The 26,502-nt window shown below is 35.6% G+C and overlaps 2 protein-coding genes across 7 annotated transcripts in view; both read right to left on the bottom strand.

Moving 5' to 3' along the window:
* LOC107713693 (phospholipid phosphatase 2-like) overlaps positions 1–20,197 on the bottom strand; it is a 29,220-nt gene extending 9,023 nt beyond the window's left edge. The window contains exon 1 of the mRNA XM_016519279.1: positions 19,917–20,197. Coding sequence (XP_016374765.1) covers positions 19,917–19,980 — 64 coding nt within the window. The 5' untranslated portion in view covers positions 19,981–20,197. The remainder of the gene's footprint in view (positions 1–19,916) is intronic.
* Positions 20,198–21,569: 1,372 nt separating this feature from the next.
* Positions 21,570–26,502, bottom strand: part of LOC107713692 (interleukin-6 receptor subunit beta-like) — a 23,594-nt gene continuing 18,661 nt past the window's right edge. For 5 of the 6 annotated variants that reach the window (XM_016519277.1, XM_016519272.1, XM_016519275.1 and 2 more), the window contains exon 15: positions 23,878–25,213. In XM_016519277.1, coding sequence (XP_016374763.1) covers positions 24,737–25,213 — 477 coding nt within the window. In that variant the 3' untranslated portion in view covers positions 23,878–24,736. Of the gene's footprint in view, positions 25,214–26,502 lie in introns of all 6 variants that reach the window. The other variant, XM_016519278.1, reaches the window with a different exon arrangement.

Here is a 26,502-nt window from a genome sequence, read left to right as displayed (position 1 = left end):
GACAGCACAGATGCCAATCAGATTTATCACGGACTGCCGAGGGAAAATAATCTCGGAATATTAAGGCAGAGTGAAATATATTTGCTTCATCTCAGAAGTTCATCAACATAGTTTCTATTCCCAAAGCCACGGTAACTTTCCCAGGATCAGGACCTTGGAGTCCAGTCACATATTATATTACTTGGATCCACACACAAGCACTGAAGCAGATATACTTAACTAAATGACAGATTCAAAGCGCTCTGAGTCAGAGCAAGTTTAAAGATGTGCTCCAAAAGGCCAAAGAAGGGCCTTAAAAGTATGTGGACACTTGAGACACTTAAGAAATGTGTGAATGTCATTGCATTAGATATATCACACCAAATGGCATTTATGTTGAAGAAATATAAAATGTGCATGTTTCAAGCAAAACATTTCACAAAACAATATTTTTAGGTTTCATATTATAGGAAATTAATTAGATAAATATATTTATATAGCACAATTTTAAACAAAATGTCATTTAAAGTACTTCATATGAGCACAAAAAGTAGACGAGAGAGAGAAAAATAATCAAAATGTAAAAAGTAAATTCCAAAATCATTTAAATATATAAAATGAATAGGAAAATCGCATTATAAAAAATAAAAAAATATATATAAAGATTTAAAAAAGGCACAAAAAAATACAATAAATAAAATTCTAAAATAATTAAGGAACATTCAATGAATTAGAAAAACACAAAGCTATTGATAAAAGTTGTTTAAGTAATGAAATAAAAATGATTTGAAAGAAATTTAAAAATGTTTAATTAAAATTCCTTCTCAAGTTCAAAAAAACATATTACAAAATTTTGTAACATTTGTTGAGTACAAGCTCGAGGATCATTTGTTTGCAAATGTCACTTACTTTGATACTTTGTTATCTAATGCAATGAAATTCACGTTCAAAAGTGTTTAAGTACTTTCATGAAGACTGTGTTTATATCAGATAGTCCGATATGAATTTCTTTCTTCTGGTAAACTGTTGATGGGCCCCATTGACTTCCATAGTCATTTTTTTACATTTTCTTTTCATTCTTTTTTGAGTGAAGTATCCCTTCAAGAAGGATTTTAGGGTAAGAAGCATTGTTAGGTCATCTGTGCACCCTTAATCTATTTCCAGCAACAACAAAAAAAATCCCCATTTTAGTTCCAGCAAGAAATCCCAGGTTATGATGAGTAAGCATGCATTGTTTTCTTGCACAAAAGGAAATGTCCATAAACCCGGACAGGGCTGTAAAAGGAAAAAAAAAAAAAAAAACTGGCCTACATTCATAACATTGACACAATGGCACCAGCAACCACACACATTTTCACAATGACTTCGACTGTAAAGCTGTCTTTTAACAGATGCGAGGAGATGACAATGAGCTTTGGGGGTCGTCTGTTGGGAACTCTGGGAACTTTAATTAGAACCTTACTGTGTCAGTGAAGGTAGAGTCATCGGTTACCATTAACCTACAGTAGCTGTTTACTGCATACACAAGCAGCTGCAGTGTGAGTTCATTTATACATGCACTACCAGTCAAAAGGTTGTAGTAATTAAGATTTGTATATTTTTTTTAAATAAGTCTCTTATGCTCACCAAGGCTGCATTTATTTAATCATAAATACAGTAAAACAGTAATATTGTGAAACAGTACCATTTTAAATAAGTGTTTTCTATATGTGAATATATGTTCAAATGTCATTTATTCCTGTGATCAAAGCTGAATTTTCAGCATCATTACTCCAGTCTTCAGTGTCACATGATCCTTCAGAAATCATTCTAATATGCTGATTTGCTGCTCAGTAACCATTTCTGATTATTACCAATGTTCAACACAGTGTGCTGCTTCATATTTTTGTGGAAGCCATGATCCAATTTTTTTTTCTTCAGAATTTTTAGCACAACTGTTTTCAACACTGATCGTGTGATCCTGAAGACTGGAGGAATGACGCCAAAAATTAAGCTTTGCATCACAGGAATAAAACACATTTAAAAATATATTTAAATAGAAAAGAGTTATGTTAAATTGTAATATTTTTTCACAATATTACGGTCCTTCATCAAATAAATGCAGCCTTGGTGAGCATAAGAGATGATCGCCGTGATTTTGCCAAGTAAGACATGTTCCTGGACCAACATCTTTTGTTGATCCTGGATCAACATTACAGTCCAAAAATACAGACTTAACCCAATCCCTACCCCTAAACCTAACCTTACCCATAATTTATTCCTAAAATCAGAGGGAAATGATAGCTGATTAACAAGGGTGTAGAAGCACCTAACCCTGATTTTAAGCCTAAAACTGATATTTCCTGAAAAGTTATCCCTCAATTCTGATTGGTTGATAGGAATGTTGTTCCAGGATCAACAAGGATGTTGATCCAGGAACATGTTGTACTTGGTGAAATCACGGTCACCCATAAGAGATTTCTTTCAAAAATATTTAAAAAATCTAAATGCATTTCAAACTTTTGACCGGTAGTGCAAATAAAGAAACTGCATAAAAGTTAAAAAAAATGCTATTATAAAAGAAACACATGGCGAATTAGACTTCCAGGCTAGTATTTTAGAAAGCAGCATAACCAGACTTTCACTGGGAGCGTTCGTAACATGCTTCTTACGTAGTTTACTAGATTTTGGAGCAGAGCCACATTCTGACTCAGACTGATAACATTCAACTGGGTTAAGTAAGGGTTGAACCTCTAGTTTCAGTAACGCAGCCCTTCATTTAAACATGTTAAGTGTTACTTCACACGAGACTCTCAAATCATTCGTGTGAAGGTAAAACTGTCTGTCCACTATCACAGGATATCCAGAGATTTAAAGATTCACGAAGGCAGGTAAACAGTCTTTATCAGATCTCTATCTGAATGTCACGACTGTAAAAACACAAAAACAACCTTTAACCTCCTTTCTCTCCCTTCCTTCTTTTCATTATCTGCTTTTTACACATCTCCCTCTTCCAACTTGTTTGAAGAGACCATGTCATCATTTATCAGTTGTCCTTAGTTTAAAAACATTCACGTCACCTGTCTGATATAACAAGTTTAAGAAGATAACTAAAATGTTAAAGTTGAGGAAACCTGTTTGAAAACAATCATTATTTTGCCGTTTCTTTTATTGATGCTAGTGCCTAAAAATTACACACTTCACCTTTAACAATCTGTTCAGGTCATAAAAAGTGTTTATTGATGGGACAATAGCCATTCATTTTAAAAAAAAATATTTATTTGCAAACACTATGTGTACATTAGGACAGCAGTTAAAGTGACATGAACTATATAGCAAGTCTTAACTGCTTGATTGTTTAAATTATTGCATAATGTAAACTACTGTATATTATCACCCAGCCCTAATCTGCTGAATGCAACTACAAGGCATGGAAATATTAATATTATAAACATTGACATCATGGTTTTCTGTAAAGCTGCTTTGAAACAATGTGGATTGTGAAAAGGCTGTCAAACCCTGCACTGCACTTTTTAGAGAAAATTCATCTCTAGTTTAGTAAAAGGTATAGTCTAACTATACAAAGCCAATATAGACAATTTTGAAAACTGTCATATAAATAAATACTGATGTTTTATTCAAAGGACTTTTTGTCTACTTTTTTTTCGATAAACAACTTTGGCACCATAACATTGTGTAACAAACATAATACAAAATCTTCATAATAAAAGCATTTAATTTGAACATAAATTCACATTAAATACAGTTAAGTAATGTATATCACTGAGTAAATAACATTTAACAAAAATATTTTGCTAAAAAAATTCTGGGAATACTGTTGACCGATTACTCAAATATTATATTTTATATTAGCTCTCTGAAAATTAACCATCCAAACAACGTGATTTGCTTAGAAGAAACGATTCAGAACAATCAAAAATTAAATGAATGAGCCAGTTTTGCCAAGGACAGAAATAAAATATGAATGGCTGATGTAGTAGACCAACCAGTGTTTATTATTGTTAACTAAAACTGAAATTATTAAAATTAGTATTTGGTAATTGAGATAAAGCTGAATAAATGTATATATATAGCTCATGAAAGTCAAAAATCCAGTATCTCAAAATATTAGAATATTTCTTAAGGTCAATCAAAAAAAAAAAAAACATTTGCAAAACAGAAAAGTTCAAGTTCTTTAAAGGGGTCATATGATGCGATTTAAATGTTTCCTTTCTCTTTGGAGTGTTACAAGCTCTTGGTGCATAAAGAAGATCTACGATATCCGCTTCGTCATGCCTAGAGCTGATCCGTGCTGGTCGCTGAAGAAATACATAAACTTTGTGCTGTGGATCACCGGATCGGCTTTCACAGCACACCTCGCTTTTTCAGACCGATGAGCTTTGTAAAAATCGACGCGTTTCAGAAAGGCGGGGCATAGAGGAGAAACAATAATGTACAGTATGTGGAAAATTATGTGTTTTTTTTACCTTAAACCGCATAAACACATTTCATTACACCAAATACACCAAATAATGTTCTTTTTAGAAAATATAAAGACATTTTGTCTACTTATGTACTGTATGATAAACAAATCTGGCATGGTGTCAGATAACAAACACAATATAAAATCTAGGTAATGCAGCATGGCATCCTGAGTCATGTTTGTGCATGTTGTTCTAGACCATATTATACATGTGTAATAACTTTAGGGTTATGCAAAGGTGTTTTACAACAAATGATAAAAAGTACTAATATAAAAACTTAGGATTGCTCCTTTGAATAAAAAGCACTAGCACTAGCCATGTAGACATTTCTAGAGCAGCTCTAATATTTAGCATGAAGGGTCTAAATGTCAGCATGGGAAAGAAAAAAAGTTCTTCAAGCAGGGTCAGTTCTTCCTTTTGCATCCTGATTGTTAATGTGACACGGATGAGCTGTCTTAGATCAACACATGCACTCTTATAGCTTGCACCGAATGCTGGTTTAACCTGAGGGATGTGAAACTCTCGGAGAAGATCACTGATGTAGTTTAGAGAACTGAGATAGGAGCTTCTGAAGATCTCAAACTGAGCACTTTAGAAAAAAAAAGGGTGGGATTCGATGGAGAATTGCAGTCAGATGGCAGAGTTCAAGCGTTTGGCTTTTAATAAGAGTGCATGTGCAGGACATTTCCACTGGCAGAGGTGCTGCCAACTGCAGCACGCTCACAACAACAGAGTTCAGACTTACAAACTGCTCATCACTTCAAGTAGTTCAACTGCAGGCAAACCACCCTTTAAAAGGCAGTTTAAAAAGTTGTTATCCATACTGAAGTGATTTAAAAGGGCAATAACATTTTAGATTGCACAATTTATGGAAATAACAATCTGTATTTACATGTCCTAAAAACAGGATCTCAATTAGAGTGAAAGCATTAAATGTGAACAAATTCACACTAAATCCAGTCAAGTATTTTATATAACGGAGTGTTTAACAAAAACGGTGTTAAAAAAACAAACCAACATAAAATGTGTCACAGGGACTTCTGGGAATGCTGCGGACCGATGACTCAAATATTACCATTTATATTTTACATCATATTTTTTTGGGGTCAGTTTACTGAAAATGAACCAACCGAACAAAATGATCTGCTTAAATAATTGAACTCGTCTGCTCAGTTGTAAGGCCGTGTTCAAAATACAGTTTTAACTAAAATGAATAATAATCGTTTTGGTAAATAAAGTAAAATATTAAATGAAAAACCTGCATTATAGAATCAATGTTGAAATATTAATTTTGTACTAAAACTACTAAAACTTAAACAGAGATAAATGAAGCTTTTATAGATTTAAATTATATAAAAAAACATGAAATTACTAAAACCTAATCTTAAATTAAAATGAATACTGAAAATATAAAAATAAAAGCAAATTCAAAATATCAATAAATACTATAATAGTATATATATATATTTAAAAATACTAAAATGGTATGGTAATCATGACAATACTTTTTTTAGACCATTTATAATACCATAAAGTATTAATATTGCATGAATATTCAATACCATCAAGATATAAAACAAATTGTACTGCCATAATGCCACGGTACATTTGTAACGCTATTTCTTTTTTACCACAGCTCCACAGAGCTAATGGTTTTGAAATGTCCAGCATGATTAAATATGGAACATACACGTATTATATTTGATGGAACATACCAGCCGCATGAGGCCATGATGATAAACAAAACGTCTAAGAGAGCCGGAGCTCTTCAAAATGTCAACAAATGATGACATTCAGCTTACAGAAGTATCTTTGTAGCATCAGTAAGTGTCTGTCTATTAGAAGAAAGACAGGTTCCCGACTCGCCATCTGAACAGGTGTCTCACTTCATTTGTCCTTTTTGTGTGTGTGTTTAATGTCACCCTGAAATAAACATACACCAGATGAGATCGTTTTATAATTTCTGGAATTTTCTCCTGAGCTATTTTGCGAGGGAATTGTGTTCCAGCTAAATATTGACACTTGTGTCCACATTTACGTCTTCGGGTTTAACCACAGGTCAGACTTAACAGATCACCCAAAAATGTAAAATTTGTTTCTTTATACGAATAGATTTGGAAAAGTTTAGCATTACATCACATGCTCACCAATGGATGCTCTGCAGTGAATGGGTGCCGTCAGAATGAGAGTCCAAACAGCTGATAAAAACCATCACAATAATCCACACCACTCCAGTCCATCAGTTAACATCTTGTGAAGCAAAAAGCTGCATATTTGTAAAAAAAAACCAAATCCATCATTAAGATGATTTTAAACTTAAAACCGTCACTTCTGGCCAAAATATGAGTCCATAATTCATAATAATGCTTCCTTCAGTGAAAATTGTCCTCTCACATCAAAATCCACCCACATATTGTTTAGAACATTTTGGACTGTTTTTGCTCATAAATGGGGCTTGATCTGTGCAGATTTTTCTCCTGATTCAGACGAGACAACTTTTTCACTGTAGAAAGCAATATTATTGACAGAGAACTCATATTTTAGCCAGAAGCAAAGGCTTGAAAATAAAACCATTCAGCTTTTCACTTATGATGTTAACTGATGGACTGGAGTTGTGCAGATTACTTGTGGATTATTGTGATGTTTTTATCAGCTGTTTGGACTCTCATTCTGACGGCACCCATTCACTGCAGAGCATCCATGGGTGAGCAAGTGATGTAATGCTACATTCTCCAAATCTGTTCTGATGAAGATACAAACTTATCTACATCTTGAATGGCCCGAGGATGAGTACATTTTCAGCAAATTTTCATTTTTGGGCGAATCTTTTCTTTAATGGTATAAAGTCCTCATGCTGCATTAAAATACTGCCAACGGTTTATGCTAATGAGAACAGAATGTAGTGCATACTTGCATTGCATTCTGATTGGCATCCTCACATGCATGCATGAAATCAAGCAATCCCAAACCTGCATAAAGTTTTGGTTCTTACAATGATTATAATCATGTTCTTGGAACAACATTCGTTTCAACCAATCAGATTTTAGGGTTATTGTGTTCATTTCTCTCTGGTTTTAGGGTAGTTTATGATAAGGATGGGCTGATGGAAATTTTAATCCACACGTCAAATTTGGCTAAAATGCATTGTTCCAGATGAAATGTAGCTGACAAAACAAAACACACCTCACATGTCTTTTCAATCAAAACCTACTGCTATGATATTGGCATCTAAAGTAATTTACCGTAAGTGAATGATGTTTGAGATCAGCTGCTGACTCAGAACATACATCTGTTTTAACTTTCCTCTTTCCACGCAGAAACATAAAACCTGTCCATTCACATTACATGAGGATAAGCGTCGATCATTTTGTATTAGATGACACAAGATTGAACTTCAACATGCAACACTCACTAAAGAACTAAGATAAGCACATCACTGCAGCATATCTCAGAAATAAAGGCCTAAACATTCACTCACATTAACTACGTACACTACAGTTCAAAAGTCTGGAATTGGTATAAATGCAGCTTTTATTAGATCAAAAATAACAGTAATATTGTGAAATACTATTACAATTTAAAATAACTGTTTTCTATTTGAATATATGTTAAAATGTAATTTATTACTGTGATGCAAAACTGAATTTTCAGCATCATTTCTCCAGTCTTCAGTGTCACATGTTCCTTCAGAAATCATTCTAATATACTAATTTGCTGCTCAAGAAACATTTCTCATATACAGAAAACCATCTACAGAGAGTCTCAAAACAAACGTCCGCCTCTGTAATCACAAGAGATCAGCTTGTTTCTTATTCGCCGCGATGGTCAGGGATGCGAAGAGCAAAAGTCACGCACAGCTCTGGCCTTATAATGGATGGACTGCATGGCAGGCATATTTTGAAGTTATTACAGTGCCGAGTGATCGGGAGCTGCGCCAAAGGATCGTTTGTCTTCGTGCTCGCATGGGTCCGAACTCACGGAATAAGAAGCGCTATTGTCTTGGGGCCTGTCGCAATGTCATCTGTCTCTCGCGTTTCAGTCAGGATGAAACTGGATAAAATAAACGGCCAAGAATTCACATTTGGACACAGTTTGCTATCCTTGTGGCCTTGACTCCCGTTTCCCAGGGCCAGAGAAATTTGAAATTATACATGTTATTGGACTTCCCAAGCTCAACAAAGTCAAAATACACATCATATCACAATAGTATCCGTGTTTAACAGCAGTCAAAGAGATTTTTAAAAAGACAGCTGTTCAGGTCTCAAATTTAACATAAAAACGGCTGATTCTCTTTCACAATCACTTGGAGAATGTGGCAGCATTCAGCCAAAATGAAGAGTCATACAGCCAAAATGAAGGTTTTACAATGATGGAAAACGAGTGTTGCCATACTGGAATGATAAAGTGATATGACAACATTTGAAGAGGAATGTTGGCTGAGACAGATGATAAAAATCTTGAGGAAGATTGCAAAATATGATGAGCCATGACTCTTGCATCAGTTTCTAATTTGCCTGAATTAAATGTATTTATTCATCATTTTGGCATTTCTTGGTTTTAATAAACACTAGCTTTAATACGTTTTTTTCTTCTTTTTTTGAAAGAATACTTTTATTCAGCAAGAATGCATTGATCAGTCGTCATTTACTCCTGACATCTGAGCCGCTGAAGACGCAGTGAATCACGTTTGTTTCTGAAAGGAATGCGCCCCCTGATCTACATAAATGAGTCTATGTTCGCACGAATCATTCGTGATCCAGCTTCACCAACAGAAGAAGTGAGTGTAAGGTTTTTTTAATGAATCTTTGCAAATCGCCTTTCCTAACAATGTGCTAATTAGCAAGTTTCACGATGAATGCGGCTAAAGTAAACAGTCCCTCAGAGAGCGGCTCGGAAGAGAGGGGCGGAGTCAGCAGAGCTCATTAACATTTAAAGGAAAATGCTACAAAACTGCGTGCTCTGAAAAGAGCCGTTTTTGACAGGGTGAAAAAAATGTGTTTTTTACACTACCATTGAGAATTTTTTACCAAACTGTGTTACAGACTTTTCCTTAAGACCCTAAAGAATCATATCAACGTGTGGAAAATGGGCATCCTATGACCCCTTTAACAGTGAGAGTAAAGACATTTAGAATGTTACAAATGATTTCAAATTCAAATAAATGCTGTTCTTTTGAACATTCTATTCATCAGAGAATCCTGAAAATTGAAAATGTATCACAGTTTCTACAAAAATATGGAGCAGCACAACTGTTTTCAACACTGATAATAATCATAAATGTTTTTTGAGCAGCAAATCAGCATATTAGAATGATTTCTGAAGGATCATGTGACACTGAAGATTGGAGTAATGATGATGAAAATTCAGCTTTGCATCACAGAAATAAAATATAATTTAAAATATATTCAAATAGAAAACGGTTATTTGAAACTGTAATAATATTTTATAATTTTGCTGTTTTTACTGTATTTTTTATCAAATAAATGCAGCCTGGGTGAGCATAAGAGATTTCTTTAAAAAAAAAAACATTTAAAAAGAAATTCAAACAGTGCTCTTTATCAGGTACTATATATTTATTACAGAACATGTAAATAACAGTTTTAAATGCTTGTAAATAACCATTTTAAAATTCCATTATATTTAATGCTTTCTATGCACATGGCAACCCTGAATGTAAAATGCTTGAGTTATGAGCTGGATGTGTGCTTGTGAAATCTCAATGTCTCTCTGGACTGGAATCAGTGTCATTTTCACACAAAACTGCAGACACTGACCGCAGCCGCTGAGAGAGAACATCGTACGGTCTCTGCACAATATCAAAACATGATGACAGAATGTGCATCCACTGTTTCAATAGTCCACACATTTATTAAAGAAAATACGAGTAATGTGTCACTGTACACGATAACGACTACCAGGTAAATATTTTAAGTCTAATTACTTTTCTCAGTATTAGTGGAATTGTTCATGCCTGTAGTACTTGAACTGGCACTAAATATTGCCCAGGATTGACCCTGATATGTGACATCAAATGAAAAAACAAAGGACTTTCTTTTTTTCCCCAAGAAAGACAACACAAGATATGAAGAGACAGGGTCTACAAGAATGCACAAACTAAGTAAGAGGAAATTACAGGAACAGAACAAACTCTGAACTGAAGTCGTCACTTCACTCAGACTGATCAAAGCTGTTTCATACACGCTGCCCTCAACATATTTAGTGTTTAAATGATGTAAAGTGCAAATTAATAATCTGGTCAAGTGCAGGCTGTAAGAAAGCACACTTAGAGGACACTGACCTCACAACATTTAACAGACAAGCAGAAAGAAGAGCTGAGCTCAACACTCATCTCACACTCGTATGAACTCTGTCAGTCTATCAGACTTCATCTCGAGGCTTTTCTGTTGGCTATTCAATGCAATTACATAGTCTTTTACATTTGCATTGTATATTAGTAGTTAGCCAAATAACTTGGCCAAATGAATATATATCTAGAGACCAGAAACTTAGGTTTTGGGTTTTATTCATGTGTGCATGCTTTGAAGGTTCCCACTTCCAAAAAAAAAAAAAACAGAGCACTTCTCAATAAACTTAAGAAACGGATATGCTGAGAGGGTCAATCCGTGTGATTTCCATCATGCTGACACACTGAGCAACTAACAAACTCCCTACAGAGTGTCTGCACCAATCGGAGAGGAGGGTTTTAAAAGCGGTCACTAAACAACAAACATCGTTCAGTGACCGTGGATGAATATTAGCCGTTTTGCAGCTGTTGTTGTTTAGCGAGAAGAAAACAAGCTGGAGAGAAGACAGCGAGTCTGTGACCTGCTTCAGCACAGGTTAGACATTTAACTTCTGCTGCTTAAAACAGAGAGGACTGAGTGAAAGATGATAACAGAGAGGAAGTCATTCATGATTACTGTATAAAGAGCGCATTTATTTGATCCAAATACAGTAAAAACGGTAACATTGTGAATTATTATTAGAATTTAAAATAACCGTTTTCTATTTGAATATATTTTCAAAATAATTTTGTTCAGTATATATATATATATATATATATATACACACACACACACACAATTTATTCAGTTCTCGCCTTGGGAGTGTTGAGCACCATGGCTCTTCATCAGGCCATAATAAACACATCTATTTGAATATATTTTCAAATGTAATTTATTCCTGAATTTTCAGGATCATTACTTCAGTGTCACATGATCCTTCAGAAATACACTACTTATTACATTTTAAATAGGGTAACTATCTATCTGTAATCTGTAACCGATTACATTTCTAAAGTAACCTTCCCAACACTGATCAATTCTGAATATATTGTAGAAATTTCTTCATCAGGCCATAATAAACACATCAAAAAGACAACCATTAAATACCCCCAAATCCTTTTAATTAAAATCACATGACTCAAATAAATCAGCAGCCCTACAGAAACATCAGATCCACACTGCAGTTTGCCAAAAAGAAGTTCCAATTTAAACCAATGAGGCATTAACGGTCCACAAATAACTTTCTATCCCAGGTCTTTAGAAAAGCATCTACATGCTGGTGCTTTAAAGAACCTAGAAACCAAAACGCTGATCTAAAGAACCTGTAATGAAACATCAAAAGAGTTCCATAAACAACCTTCAGAAGAACTGTATTCTAGCTCTGTTCCAAAATTTGAACTTGAACTTTCTTACCACCTATATGATGTATTCAAATGCTGCCTACGCAGGCCGCTCACTAGGTTTTGGAACAGTGCCTAGAGTATGTACTAGTAACAGTTACATTCAAACGTTCCTTTCAGTTCTTGATCTACTCACACGTGCGTGCGTGCGTGTGTGTGTGCGAGAGAGAGAGTGAAAGTGTGTGTGAGTGAGTAATACTCCGTGGTATGTGCTCACAGAACTGGCCATTAAACCTGACACATCTAATCCACACAGGACAGGACAGACCCCTCCCTCTTCCAGTCCTCTTCTTTCTTTCCCTCCTTACCTCAGCCTGCTCTTTTCTTTCTTTTTTACCCTCCTCTCCCCTGCTCTCTTCTGATCCCTCGTTCGGTCTGTCATGTGGTCTGTGGTTTTGTTTCATGCATTCTGAATGTTCAGTAGAGTGAAGACAGACCTGATTATCTGATTCATTGACTATTCAGTCTACTAAACAAGACACACACACAGATTTTTTTAACCCTAAAACACAGCCTGCATATGTATTCTATACTACACATTCAAGTGACGTCAGCATAAGCTGGTCTGGCTGGTCTGGTTGGCTAGTTTTAAAAGGGCTTTGGCCATGTACTTGTCAGCCTGAGAAACAAGTTGGCTGGCTAGCTAAACATCAGTTTGGCCATGCAGGCTAGGAAACCTAGTAATACTTGTAAACCAGCTTAAGCTGGTTTAATCGGTTGTTTTAGCAGGAAGTTTGTAGTATTTGAGAGATACGACCACATCTTGAGATCACAAACTCCTTTGTTGTGAACTGTTTACATTAGCTTTGTTAGCAAGTTCACATCTAACTAAATTCATTACTTTAAAAATTTCACTTTTACTGGGTTTAAACACTAAAAAGTTTGGGGTCAGTAAGCTTTTATTCCGCAAAAATGCATTATGATGCACTGTGATGTCAACGTGACAGTAAAAACATAATATAATATTTAAAAAGATCTCCATTTCAAATAAATGCTGTTTTTGAATCCTGAAAAAATAAATGTATCATGGTTTCCACAAAATATGAAGCACCACAACTGTTTTCAACATTAATAATAATCAGAAATGTTTCCTGAGCAGCAAATCAGCATATTAGAATGATTTCTGAAGGATCATGTGACACTGAAGACTGGAGTAATGATGCTGAAAATTCAGCTGTGCATCACAGGAATAAATTACATTTGACAATATATTCAAATAGAAAACAGTTATTTTAAATTGTAATAATATTTAATAAAATGACTGTTTTTACTATAGTTTTTGCAAATAAATGCAGCCTTGTTAAGCATTAGAGAAAACATTTAAAAATCTTACCAATCCCAAACATTTGAGCTTGGAGGCTATGTATTTTTCAAATGCTTTAAATCAACATGAATTCAGAACTGACTGTTTACTTCCTTAACACCTGTTCCTGGTCTTACTGCAAACGATTCAGTGCAAAGAAAAAAAAATGTTTGCAAAAAGCATGCATGGATGCACACTTCAAAAATATGGACATCATTCACCATATGTGCACCTCTAATCTGAACACTGAGATGGCGCCGACGATGATGGCTGCCTCCGTGGCGTGCTCCGCAGTTGTTTTTATGTTTTTGTTAGTTTGTCCTGTCTTTAGTTATATCCCTGCAATCAGTTTCACCAGAGACGAATTGCTGGACATTTATTTATCTAACACACATACTCAGTCTACATTTCAATTTGCACATAATACACCTGTACATGTTCAATTTGCACATAATATACCTGTACATACAATTGTCGATTTGTATATTTTTATTCCTTATTTACTTGTTCTTTTTAAAAAATTTTTTTTTTATTATTATCCGTGTTTTTTGTTCTTTCACTGTCATTCTGTTACACTGTGGAAGCTTCTGTCACGAAAACAAATTCCTCGTATGTGTAAACATACCTGGCAATAAAGCTCATTCTGATTGACATGCTATTTTTAACATACCATGATTTGGGAATCCTAATTTTGCATACTTAATATAGTAGATACTATAGTCTGCAAAATTTGGAATGGAGCCACTGCAAATTAGCTGCATGACACGAAAAACCAGAATGCTTCCAGTATGACTTATTATTTTATCTTTTGTCGGTTATTTGCACCCACAAACATAATTGCTTGAACATTTAAATGAGGAAATATGGGCATCTGTGAAAAATATGACCCGATCTGACAGGCTCGCATAGATGCAGGGTGGGGAAACTGAAGCATGGCTTAAAAGAAAAAGGAAGGAAAGCATCTGATAAGAATGAAATAGGAGCCTCTAAGCGCTCAGAACAGCTTCTCTGAAAATCTGAGGATTTGGGATAAATCAGTTTGCCATGTTTTCTGATGTTATCTGGCCGGGCCGTCCCAAACTAATTCAGAGAGAAGAGAACAAAACATTCCAAATCAAATGTTAAAAGCTTGTGCTCACTACTCAACCTCATCGGTGCAAAATAAAGCTAAATATTTGATTCAATATGCTGATGACAACTTGTACTGGACCATCAGTTTTGGAGGAACGCTAACTTAAGGTCCAGATCACATCTGAAGCATTAGAGGAAATGTCTTTTTTAAGTATTAAAGGGACCAAAAGTGAAAATTCAGTAATTGCTATTTATTCTCATGTCATTCCAAACCTGTAGACCTTCTTTCTTCAGCAGAACATAGAAGATATTTCAAAAACATCGCAATGTTTTTTGGACCTCAATGTTCTTCAGAACAACTTTTGTGCTCCACAGAAGAAAGTCACACAGAATTGGAACGACATGAGGGGGAATTAATGATGACATTCCATACATTTTCTTCTAATTAAACTCTATAGTCTAGATAGTTTGAGGAAATCCTGTAATTAACATTCTTCAAGGAGGCTTGGATGTTTGTAAATTCTATACATACTTCAAGAAGATGGAACATTTCCAATAAGCCAGAGGGAATCATGGGACATAAGAAGCGGAAAGGCAACAGCAGAGACTCAACCTCTGCATCCTGAGAAGGACTTCACAAGCCAAGCACAAACATGAACTCATGAATTCTTCAAAACTGCTGATGCTTCAAAGGGAAGAGGAAATTCAGCCATTGAGATGAAGCTTCACTGCCACGGATCCATGTACACCTCTTAAAAATAAAGTTTTTTTGCTGACACAGATGGTTTCTTGAGGAACCTTTTACACCCATGGAATCCTTCCATTACACAAAAGGGTCAATTTATAGTGGAAAAAATGTTTATTAAATTATTAAATTGGTTATTAGATTATTAAAGGGGTCATATGATGTGATTTCGAAATACTACAACTTTGCGCTGTGGATCGCCGGATCGGCTTTCACCGGGGATGAAGCGGAGTCCAGCCCGGGGTCGCCACATGTGGTTGCTGCAAGCCCGCCGGCCGCTCCGTTCTCAAGCCCACCGGCCGTTCCTCACTCTAGCCTGCCGTGTGTGACGTGAAACAATAATGTACAGTATGTGGAAAATGTTTTTTTTTAACCTTAAACCGCATAAACACATTTCATTACACCAAATACACAAAATAATGTTCTTTTTAGCAACATCATATGACCCCTTTAAAATGGCATTTGTTTCGAAGAATTGTTCACTGAAATGTTCTTTGAAGAACCAAAATTTCTATTGCACAGCAGTGAAAACCCCCTTTATTTTTAAGAGTGAGGCTTTAGTTAATGGACTATTCAGCATTTGAAATCCAATATTTTATCTTCCAGTTTCAGTATGAAGAGCTTTGAAACGTTACTACAGCCACTGGTGTGTATGTATGAAGTTCTGAGGGGTGTGGACATAAGGATTTACTCAAATGTCACAAACAATGCAACCTGTCAATCCGAACGCTGCAGATTTTCCAATAGCAAACCCTACAAAGGCCTACTATTGAGGCGTGAACTGGTCTAGAAAGGCTGGTCTAGCAGAGCTGAACCATAATCATGGAATATTAGCACCGGAGAGATGGCTACAAATCAATTTTTCTACCAAACATGAACAATATACTTTTCAAATGATAAATTTAAGCAATCTGAAGATAGAAAGTTTGGGAGAAAGGGAGAAATTTTGTTTTTTTTATAAGTTGGTTTTCTTTTTAATTTGGGAAGACAGTTTCATGTCCATCTGAGACACTGAAAACACCATATCACAAATTGCTCGTGTAAATGCACAGTGCTTCACTGCAGCCCATTTATTGATTTAATTAAATCTCACTAAGGCATATCGCCATTTTATTTCGATTAATTGTGCTACTTCAATCTAAGCATATGAGGGGGTTTTGCATTAAACTGCAGACAATTCTCCCCTTCTGCCCCATCGGCCAGTCCGGATAACCAGACACATGCACAAATATTTGCCTTCGTCTGGACAGACACATAAATGGGGATAATTTGAGAGCAGTCCCTCTCTAGTGTTGACAGCAGAGAATAGCGTGAGACTTTGCTGAATCTGAACTTGCACAGACCTGATTCTACAGCAAGCCTTGACACGCAGCGTCGCAGCACATTTACAGATGCAAACAGCACTGCAAGAACGCACAGACAAACACAATCATGGGATTCATTACATGGCCCACATTGTTTGAGTTTGTCTTTCCTGTCAGTGCACACTGCCTTCCCGCTGAAAGGCACAGGTGGGCATTACCTGTAGGCCACACTCACACTGCCAGGAAATGTCATTCATACAGTCAATCTCTGCTCTCTATATAGACATTTGCCTTGTTTAGTTGTTTTAAAATAAAAGTTTACCCAGAATTTTTAATTTAGTGTTTTTTTCTTTTTTTTAAATAAAAATTTTATTAAAAATGTAATTAAAATAATTTAATAATAATAAATAATTTAATTAAATACAATTAAAATTAAATACAATTTAAAAAAATAATATAAAATTAAATAAAATTACATAAAATTAAAAATAAAATAAAATTTAATTTAATTAAATACAATTAAAAATAAAATACAATTAAAAATAAAAAAATTAACAGAACTAAACTGCAACAGTCTGATTCTGGAAGTAAAAAAAAAAAAAATCACATTAATTTTCTCCACATGGGAATAAATTTTTAACACTAACACTAACCCTTAAAGACACACCTTCTATGAGCTACAAGGTTGTTAATCGGTATATGCTTTTGTTTAACCGACAGTCCCACATTATTTTAACTAATTTTTAAAAGATTCATGTTTAATAGTGGAATTTTTTGGGGAAAAGAACAATTATGCAAATAAATCTCCAATAATCAGAGTGCCTCAATGAGGAAAATCACAGCAAAATAAATCGTTACTGCCTGAAATCTTAGTCTCACTGTGCTCTGAGCTACTTAAATATTTTCATATATATGCACATTTTGCAATAAACAAACTAAATTGTTTCTATACATGTGAACTATTCCTTTAAATCAATTGTTTTATATATTTCTCTATCATTTTTAAAATATGTCATTTGCAGTGCTGCATTGTAGTTCTTAACCCTCATTAAAGCTATAGTCTTGTACCTTTGTCCGATTTTCAAGTTTTCTGCTTCATGTCAAATTTGCAATGTTGTGATTCACCTTGAAGCTGGTTAGCTTGGTGCTTATAACTCTTTTCGTGAAGACTTTTTTTCTAATCCCAGTTGAAAAGGATGGCAAAAATACTTCCAGAACCGAGGTGACTGAAAAGTGAACAGGCACTTTTGCCCTTTATAGAAAGGCAGTTCATTCAAATCAAACACAAGTCTTCTGAATCATTTTGTTTGCTTTGTGTGAGGAACGGACTGAAAATCCAACCATCAGTTAAACCTATCGTAAGGATTCTTGCACATAAATCACACGGCTAAATTTACAGTGCTTCTATTGTTCTTTTTCTCATCTTTGAATGCAAATGACAGATGACAGAATCACCATTTTCGCGTGAACTATTGCTTTAACTGAAAACAGATCCCAACACACCAATCCTGGCACTGATATCAAGATTTTGAGACTCATCAGTCCTCATCTGTGAGAGTTTGCTGCATCAGCAGCAGTAATCTAAATCTGACTCACGCCAAGTGAACCAAGTGAAGCTGATTTACAAATGTTATTCACTCTGAGTCATCTGGACAGACCACACAGATGAACTGGAGCATATATGAGCTGCAGTATGTAGAAGGCATTGTTCTCTTCAGCTATAACCATGCATTGATGGAGACACTCCTAAAGGTCGCCATTGTTACTGTGATGATTTATGCTTCAGAGGATACAGCTGAGTGCATCAGATAATGCTTGCATGCTTCATTTCACCAGTGTAACATTACAGGTGTTATTACGTGCTGCCTCAAATAATAGTTAGTGGGGAAATATAAAACCGAATCTTCACAACAAACAGCTCAAACCAAAGCATAGAGACCATTTGAAAGATCAGAGTGTGAAACCGTGAACATGTCCAGATTTATAATGATTTCTATATCTGAACTAATCTTTATGAAAATAAAGAGTGCCAGTTCTTTTGGAAGACTGATTCATTCCAAATAAACACTGCAAGTGTGAACAAGCTCTGAACTTGTGAAAAGCTCCATGTTGTAATGATTTTTATCAGATGATAAATCTCTTGATTGATGAGTCAGTGTAATACAAAGAATCTAGTTTTGATGTAAACTGAATGATTCCGCTGTATTTCTAGGTCACTAAACAGTTAAGCGAACTAGTGGCATTGATCACGTTACTCTTGTTACTCACACAGATTTTCTCGCTTCCACTGAAGCTCATTCTCAAATCATGATCATCAAAGTATTAAGTAAGAAAAGGATGTGCATTTTCAATAGTGGTCTCAGACTTTTGGACTCCACTGTAGATTATTATTTTCACATACCATTGTATTAACACAGTACTGCAAGGTATATATAAAAAAATAACAAAATAAAAAAACAAAAACAAACACATACACAGTATTATTCAGGATGCAACCATCATATACATTAGTGAGGAAGACACAATATTATTTCTCCACCCAGTCTCGGTCACATCCTTGGTATGTTTCTGTAATTTCTACATTTGTTGCTTTGAGACAAAATACATAGCCTAGTTATCACGATACACTTGAGAGGAATGTTACACTAGACATATAAATTTAACACTTCAGGCATTATATTGCTCAATATTTACCTCATATATACTGTATATACCAATCGGTAAGAGTAAATTAGAGAGACACAGTTTGGAATTTTGGATTTTTATTTTATCCAGATATTAAGACATTTATAAAATATTAAAAATTATATGTATACATATTCTATGATGAATATGTTTTTGAATTCAGACTAAAAATAATTTTTAAAAATCTAAATGCTGACCTTTGACCTTTTTATTAACATGGAGGTTTAGGTCAAATAGAGTAACTATGATGAGAAAAGTGAATACATGATATATGTAAAGAAAGAAAGAAAAATAAAGAATAAATAAATATATAGTACATAGTAAATAAATTCATACTAAATAAATAGTAAATAAATTGAATTTGTAAAGGTTTTGAAATGATTAATTTGAGTCATTAAAAAAAAAAAATTTTTATAAAATGGTATGAACATTTTTCAAACATTTCTAAAACCAAAATAATTATTCAGATTTAACATGGGTTTCAAATTACATTTTAAAATAACATTTTCTTTTAATAATGACCACTGTCACAGTCATTACCCCAGGTTTAGCGCGCTTGTACCCAGTGGAAAGCAAGTTAAAAGTTAAAGGTGGCAGGTGAACTTTGGTGAACTCGGGATGGATTTCACAATCATCTGCTCAGATCATGTAAGGCAGAAATGCAACTAAAGATCAGACTTACCCACGAGCACACACACGACATCCATCAGCACAATAAACAACTTGTTCTTCTTGAGCTCTGACATGACTGTGATCTGCTCTGCTCTTCTGGGCTTGATTGCAACTCAAGTGACTCGTGTGATAGTCGATGCGCGTGTTCTTCCGGGTGCCCTGTCTCACCTGCGTTAAGGTGCGCTGGTGATGTAACGCGTTCGCACTCGCGCTGCGTAATTTCACGGACGCGAGTGAACGAGACGCGTGAAGAGTGAAGACTGAACCACGAACAGTTTGAAACGACTTTACTCGCCCAGGTACACGCCCACTGCTGACGTAATCGGTGTGTTCTCTCTCTCACACTCACACACACACACACACACACACACACACACACAGGAGTTTAAGATATAATACAAGATTAACCCGTTCAGACTAGACTAGAATTGTGTTACAGGCAAACACAAATGTGACAATATTTACAATATTTCTAGTGTAAATGTATCCATAAATTGCATTTAATCACTTTTTACTTGATAATTTTTATATAAATATAGCTATATGTTATTTCAAGAAAACTTGTACTTAATTAGATGTAACTATGTAAAACAATTGTATATTCCGTTTTTTTAAATCAAGATATTTTATAAAATGTAATAACAGTAATTGTAGTTAATCTAATCTAATAAACTATTGCAGTTTATTTAACACACTGACCTTTGTGATGGGGCAAGTTGTCACAATGAAAACTGCCATTAAAAAAGTTTATTATAGGCTAAATGTAAACTGTGAAACAGTTATACAGTGATTCAACAGAAAAAAAAGGCTATTTATAATGAATAAATTGTATAAAGTATTTAAAATGCAACTTGCCCCAAACTTTTATTTCTGAAAAACATCATTGTCCTGATAACATAATCCAGGCTTTTACTTTCATCATTATGCAGTCAACCCTACACTTTGTGAATGTATGTTTTATTGTCATCACTCAACATTGGCTACCAGAAATCACTTACTCTGCCTTTAATACAACAGCTATAGTAATAATCCGATGATATTTTAGTATGAAGGACAGAATTCTCAAAAATACAAAACAAAACAATCTATTATTGAAATGATTATGCCCTTTTATGAACCTTTTTCCTTCTTCCCAAAGATGTTTTGTGGGTTGTGCTATTGTTCTGTTGACATTAGGGAAGTTAAATACAGAAATACCCAAAGTTAACAAAATCAGAATCAGAATCAGAAAGAGCTTTATTGCCAAGTGTGTTCACACACACAAGGAATTTGTCTTGGTGTTAGGAGCTTCCGGTACAGAAAATACAAAGTGCAGACATACATAAAATGAGAGAATAGACAATAAATTATAAATAACAATAGTAATAAAAATATACAGAAAAAGGACAAATGTCCATAGACAGAACTGTGAATGTGCATATGTGCTATTTACAGATGCAGGTTTAATGAGTTATTTACAGATGTGCAGTACTGAGGTGTGTTATGTGTTGTTCAGGTGCGATATGGCCTGGGGGGAAAAACTGTTCTTGTGTCTGGCTGTTTTGGTGCACAGCGCTCTGTAGCGCTGGCCAGAGGGCAACAGTTCAAAGAGAGAGTAGGCTGGGTGTGAGGGGTCCAGGGTGATTTTCTTAGACCTTTTCCTCACTCTGGAGATGTAAAGTTCTTGGAGGTTATAGAGGGGCACCAATAATCCTCTCAGCAGTCCTGACTGTCCATTGTAGTCAAAAGAGACTTTTTACATTCATTTCTCCATGCACAGAACATCTCCACTGCAGAGCAGTCAAAGTGCAAAGGAAATTCACCTATGATCAATCACCACACCCAAGAAATATCAGTAAATATAACCAAAGTCCAACATATGCTGGCATTTCAAAGCACTCGATATGGGTATAGCCTATATATAAGCACATATTTTCTCAAATATATAGCAAGATATGCAGTGTTTACTTTCAAATATGAACCTTTGTGACTTGTGATAACAATAATGCAAGGTGATTTTCTTATCACTTTATTAAACAAATAACAATAGCATGTGCTTTATCAGAATATATGCATACTGAACAGAGCCTTGAGTTTCTCAACATCACTACAGGAATGACAAATATTGTGCTAAGCATTAATCCATTCCTTTTTTGAACCATATTCACAGGCTGATAAATTCCTGATGGAATGGTGCATGCAAGGAGCATGTTATGTACTAACGGTTCGCACGGTTCTGGCAGGTCAGTGTGAATATCCAACAACAGCACATTTCATCCACAATAAATATTGCTGCACCAGCTCTGGCACACGGCCGATCTGCACTCCTGTCGCCAAAGATCAACTCTCTGGAGCCGGATGTATGTGTGACACTGCCCTGGCCCGTCTCTGTCCAAACAAAGAGGGACTTTATCGGGAATTCCAGTCGCAGGAAAGATGGCCCAGCGGTGGTGAACTCTGGCCTGAAGCCACAGCATTCCCAACAAAATGTTCCCAATGCCGAGTGTCCCTCTCACTGTCCTTTCCTTTTCCGCAGAATTTATCTTCAGATACATTTCACAAAAATAAACCTTTGACATTATTTTGGAATGGCATTGCTCAAATCTTTTCATTAGGAAATGAAACAATATTTAGTTCAGATCAGGTGGGTTATGTTGTTTTTCACAGCTTTCCAGGTTAGCAGTCTAAAGTCTAAAGATTCACAGACTAAAGCTTACATTCATGTGTAGGCTGACAACACAAATGTGGTAATTTCACCAGACAAAATGTATGACTTCTGATGGGATCTTGTAAAAAGACTGGATCTAACATTTCTAGAAAGGTTCCAGTTTTGTCTGATATCCAAAACCAGTTGTGATTAAGTTCTTTCTGATACCTAAAACCAGCCAGGATTGAGTTCTGTCTGATACCTTAAACCAGTTAGGATTGAGTTCTGTCTGATATCCAAAACTGGTCAAATTTAGTTCTGACTGAGTTCTGTCTGATACCTAAAACCAGTTAGGACTGAGTTCTGTCTGATACCTAAAACCAGTTAGGACTGAGTTCTGTCTGATACCTAAAACCAGTTAGGACTGAGTTCTGTCTGATACCTAAAACCAGTTAGGACTGAGTTCTGTCTGATACCTAAAACCAGTTAGGACTGAGTTCTGTCTGATACCTAAAACCAGTTAGGACTGAGTTCTGTCTGATACCTAAAACCAGTTAGGACTGAGTTCTGTCTGATACCTAAAACCAGTTAGGACTGAGTTCTGTCTGATACCTAAAACCAGTTAGGACTGAGTTCTGTCTGATACCTAAAACCAGTTAGGACTGAGTTCTGTCTGATACCTAAAACCAGTTAGGACTGAGTTCTGTCTGATACCTAAAACCAGTTAGGACTGAGTTCTGTCTGATACCTAAAACCAGTTAGGACTGAGTTCTGTCTGATACCTAAAACCAGTTAGGACTGAGTTCTGTCTGATACCTAAAACCAGTTAGGATTGAGTTCTGTCTGATACCTAAAACCAGTTAGGATTAAGTTATGTCTGATATCTAAAACCAGTTAACAGAGTTCTGTCTGATGTCCAAAACCAGTCATCATTGAGTTCTGTCTGATATCCAAAACTGGTCAAATTTAGATCTGTCTGATATTTAAAACCATTTAGGATTAAGTTCTGTCTGATATCCAAAACTGGCAAAATTTAGATCTGTCTGATGTCCAAAATCAGTTATCATTGAGTTCTGTCTGATATTTAAAACCAGTTAGGATTGAGTTCTGTCTGATGTCCAAAACCAGTTATCATTCAGTTATGTCTGATATCCAAAACCAGATTGAATTTAGTTTTGTCTGATGTCCAAAACCAGTTAACACTATATTTTGTCTGATATCCAAAAAGGCCAACAGAGGAAACCGGTACAGAGCAGAAAGCAGGATATATGCAGGTCGGCAGGTATAATGCAAACAGCAGTGCACATCAGAAATACTAATGAAAAACAAAAAAAAATCCAGTTTTTCAGTTAAACAGGTCCATATAATTCCAAGCTGTGTCCATGATGTAACCAGGGGAACATGTTGTCCTGTCCAGGTCTGTTTGTCCTTCGTGTCAACAGAAATGGGAGGGTTTAAGATGACTAATTATGTATTAAAAAAGTAATATTAAACCAAATATCACAATATGAAAATAACATAATATGGATACTTGTATTTTTCAAGCACCATTTGCTAATAAAAAAATGAGAAAAACAATATTATGTCACAAGACATATGGCACTGTTTGATCTCAGAAATAGCAAATATAGGCCAAGTTTCCATGCAACGAAAGCTAATTTTCCGACCCAGCACATATTTTCCACTCAACTGGCAACTGGAATCAGTGGTTTATGCACATTTGACTCTAGACCAGAGAGGTTTTGTGAGAGAGGTGTCACATGTGGAAATGACTAGCGGTCCTCATGTGGTGTCCTTGACCTAGACGAGATCTGACAGGAGCTGCTCAGATAAAAAGGCTGCTTGGAAAAAGTTCACAATTCATTTTCAAGTGTCGGGCAAAACAGCAATCGGATGCAATCTCTTGAACCAGTCCATGAAACTATTGTAAATCCAGTGCAACTATTATGATCAACTGCGGCTGTCTACACTGGACACAGTTTACAGAGTAGACAAGTTTCTGATTTTAATTGCACCCAGCTTTATGTACCAGCCTTATGCCGTTCCAACTATCCCGTTACTGCACAAGCCTGTGTATATCTATCTGCCAAACACAAAGCACACAGAGATGGTGGTTGATACGAGGGCTCATGTTTTGGCGGGCTGGAGAGAGTGGGATTGTGAAACCCCAGTCACGTAAGACTCATTGTTTACGCTGCAGTGAACTACGTGCTGGTGTCCTCTGGTAAAACCTGTAGGAAATGCGGACACTCATTCAGGTCGAGAGTCCTGTACGAGTCTACGGTCGTAATGACCGGCGCGTAGCTCTCGGACACGTAAATGTAGCCGCATAAATCTGCTTGATTACTGTTGTAGGTGAAGAGCGATTCAAACAAGAGATCGTCAGATGAGGGCTGTGGGTCTTCTTTATATCCAGCAGGAGTGACTTGGTCTGGTTTGGTGTAGCTCTGGTTGAGGAAATGTGTGGGGAAAGCTTGAGCTGGTGTGAGTTTGGAGTCCTGGTGGGTTACAGCAGAAGTGCTGTTGTAGGTCTTGGTTTCGGTCTCATTGCTGTCTTGTGGAACAGTGTGGTAGGTGAACACCTGGACAGGGACGTAGTCTTTCTCACCATAATCCTGATAGATTGTAGTTTGACCCATAGAGATGATAGAGTTCATGGTGGACAAGGATGGTAGCTTATGCTGTTGAACATTGAAGACACATCACACACACACACACACACACACGTTTGTTTCTGTGAATTGTGGGGACTTTCCGTAGACTTCTATTACTTTTAAACTGACCAAACGATATTTTCTAACCCCTAACCCTAAACCTACCCCTTACAGAAAACCTGTTTGCATTGTTACACTTTCATATAAACATCATTTACTATTTTTAATATTTTTTTCCCCTCATGGGGACTGCAGGCCGGTCCTCACAATGTCAAAAATTTCAGGTTTTACTATACTTGTGGGGACATTTGGTCCCCACAGTGTAGCATAAACAAGCACACACACATAACTCCATGGAGATGGATGCACGGTGAGTTAATTGTGTGTGAAAGGCATATGTGGTTCAGTCTGTTCTGCTCTGATACTAGTTTACGCTGACCCTAATGTTAAAGAGAACAGCTACTGCTTTTTCCAGATATCTTTTTCACAGTCCTGTCCAAGACACTCTACACAAAAAACACAAATCTGACTGCTTAGAAAATTAATTGCACACTCCTCAGGGAGCCACACGATTTGAGGCATCATTCATGTCTGTTGCACAAACCGTGTGGGATGACATTTTAGATTTAGATTTTTCAAACAACTAATGATACTTTTACACCAGTTTTTGACCATTTCATTTAAAGATTGAGCCACATTCAAGTGTGTATGCTGACAATAATATATGCTAATTATAACCAATAGTGGCATTAGAACTGTGATGAGAGCAGGCGGTAATTAATTAAAAATGTATTTAAGTAGGATGCACACACACACACACACACACACACACACACACACATATACACATACACACACAAGAAAACCTGTTTGCATTGTTACACTTTCAGATAAACATCATTTACTATTTTTAATGATTTTTTTCCCTTGTGGGGAATTTCAGGTTTTACTATCCTTGTGGGGACATTTGGTATAGCATAGCACACACAACAACAAGCACGCACACACGCACGCACGCACGCACGCGTACATATACAACACAAAATAATTTAAATAAAATGACAATTCATAAAATGCGTGAATCTTAAATATAATGAATTATTATTTGAAAATTGTTATTGCGATTAAAAAACACTAGGGTTGCATTGCTTGTTTGCAGGGCTGCACAATTTGGTCAAAAATGTTGTGATTTTATATCAATATATTAAAATATATATAAATATATATATAAAATAATAATAATAATAATTATGTAGTACTTATTATTTTATATAAAAATAAATATTATTAAAATATTAATAATAATAATTTTCACA

This window comes from Sinocyclocheilus rhinocerous, unplaced genomic scaffold, assembly GCF_001515625.1.
Source record: "Sinocyclocheilus rhinocerous isolate Xijiao unplaced genomic scaffold, SAMN03320098_v1.1 scaffold898, whole genome shotgun sequence".
NCBI lineage: Eukaryota > Metazoa > Chordata > Actinopteri > Cypriniformes > Cyprinidae > Sinocyclocheilus > Sinocyclocheilus rhinocerous.
This window is presented reverse-complemented; position numbering and strand designations above follow the sequence as displayed.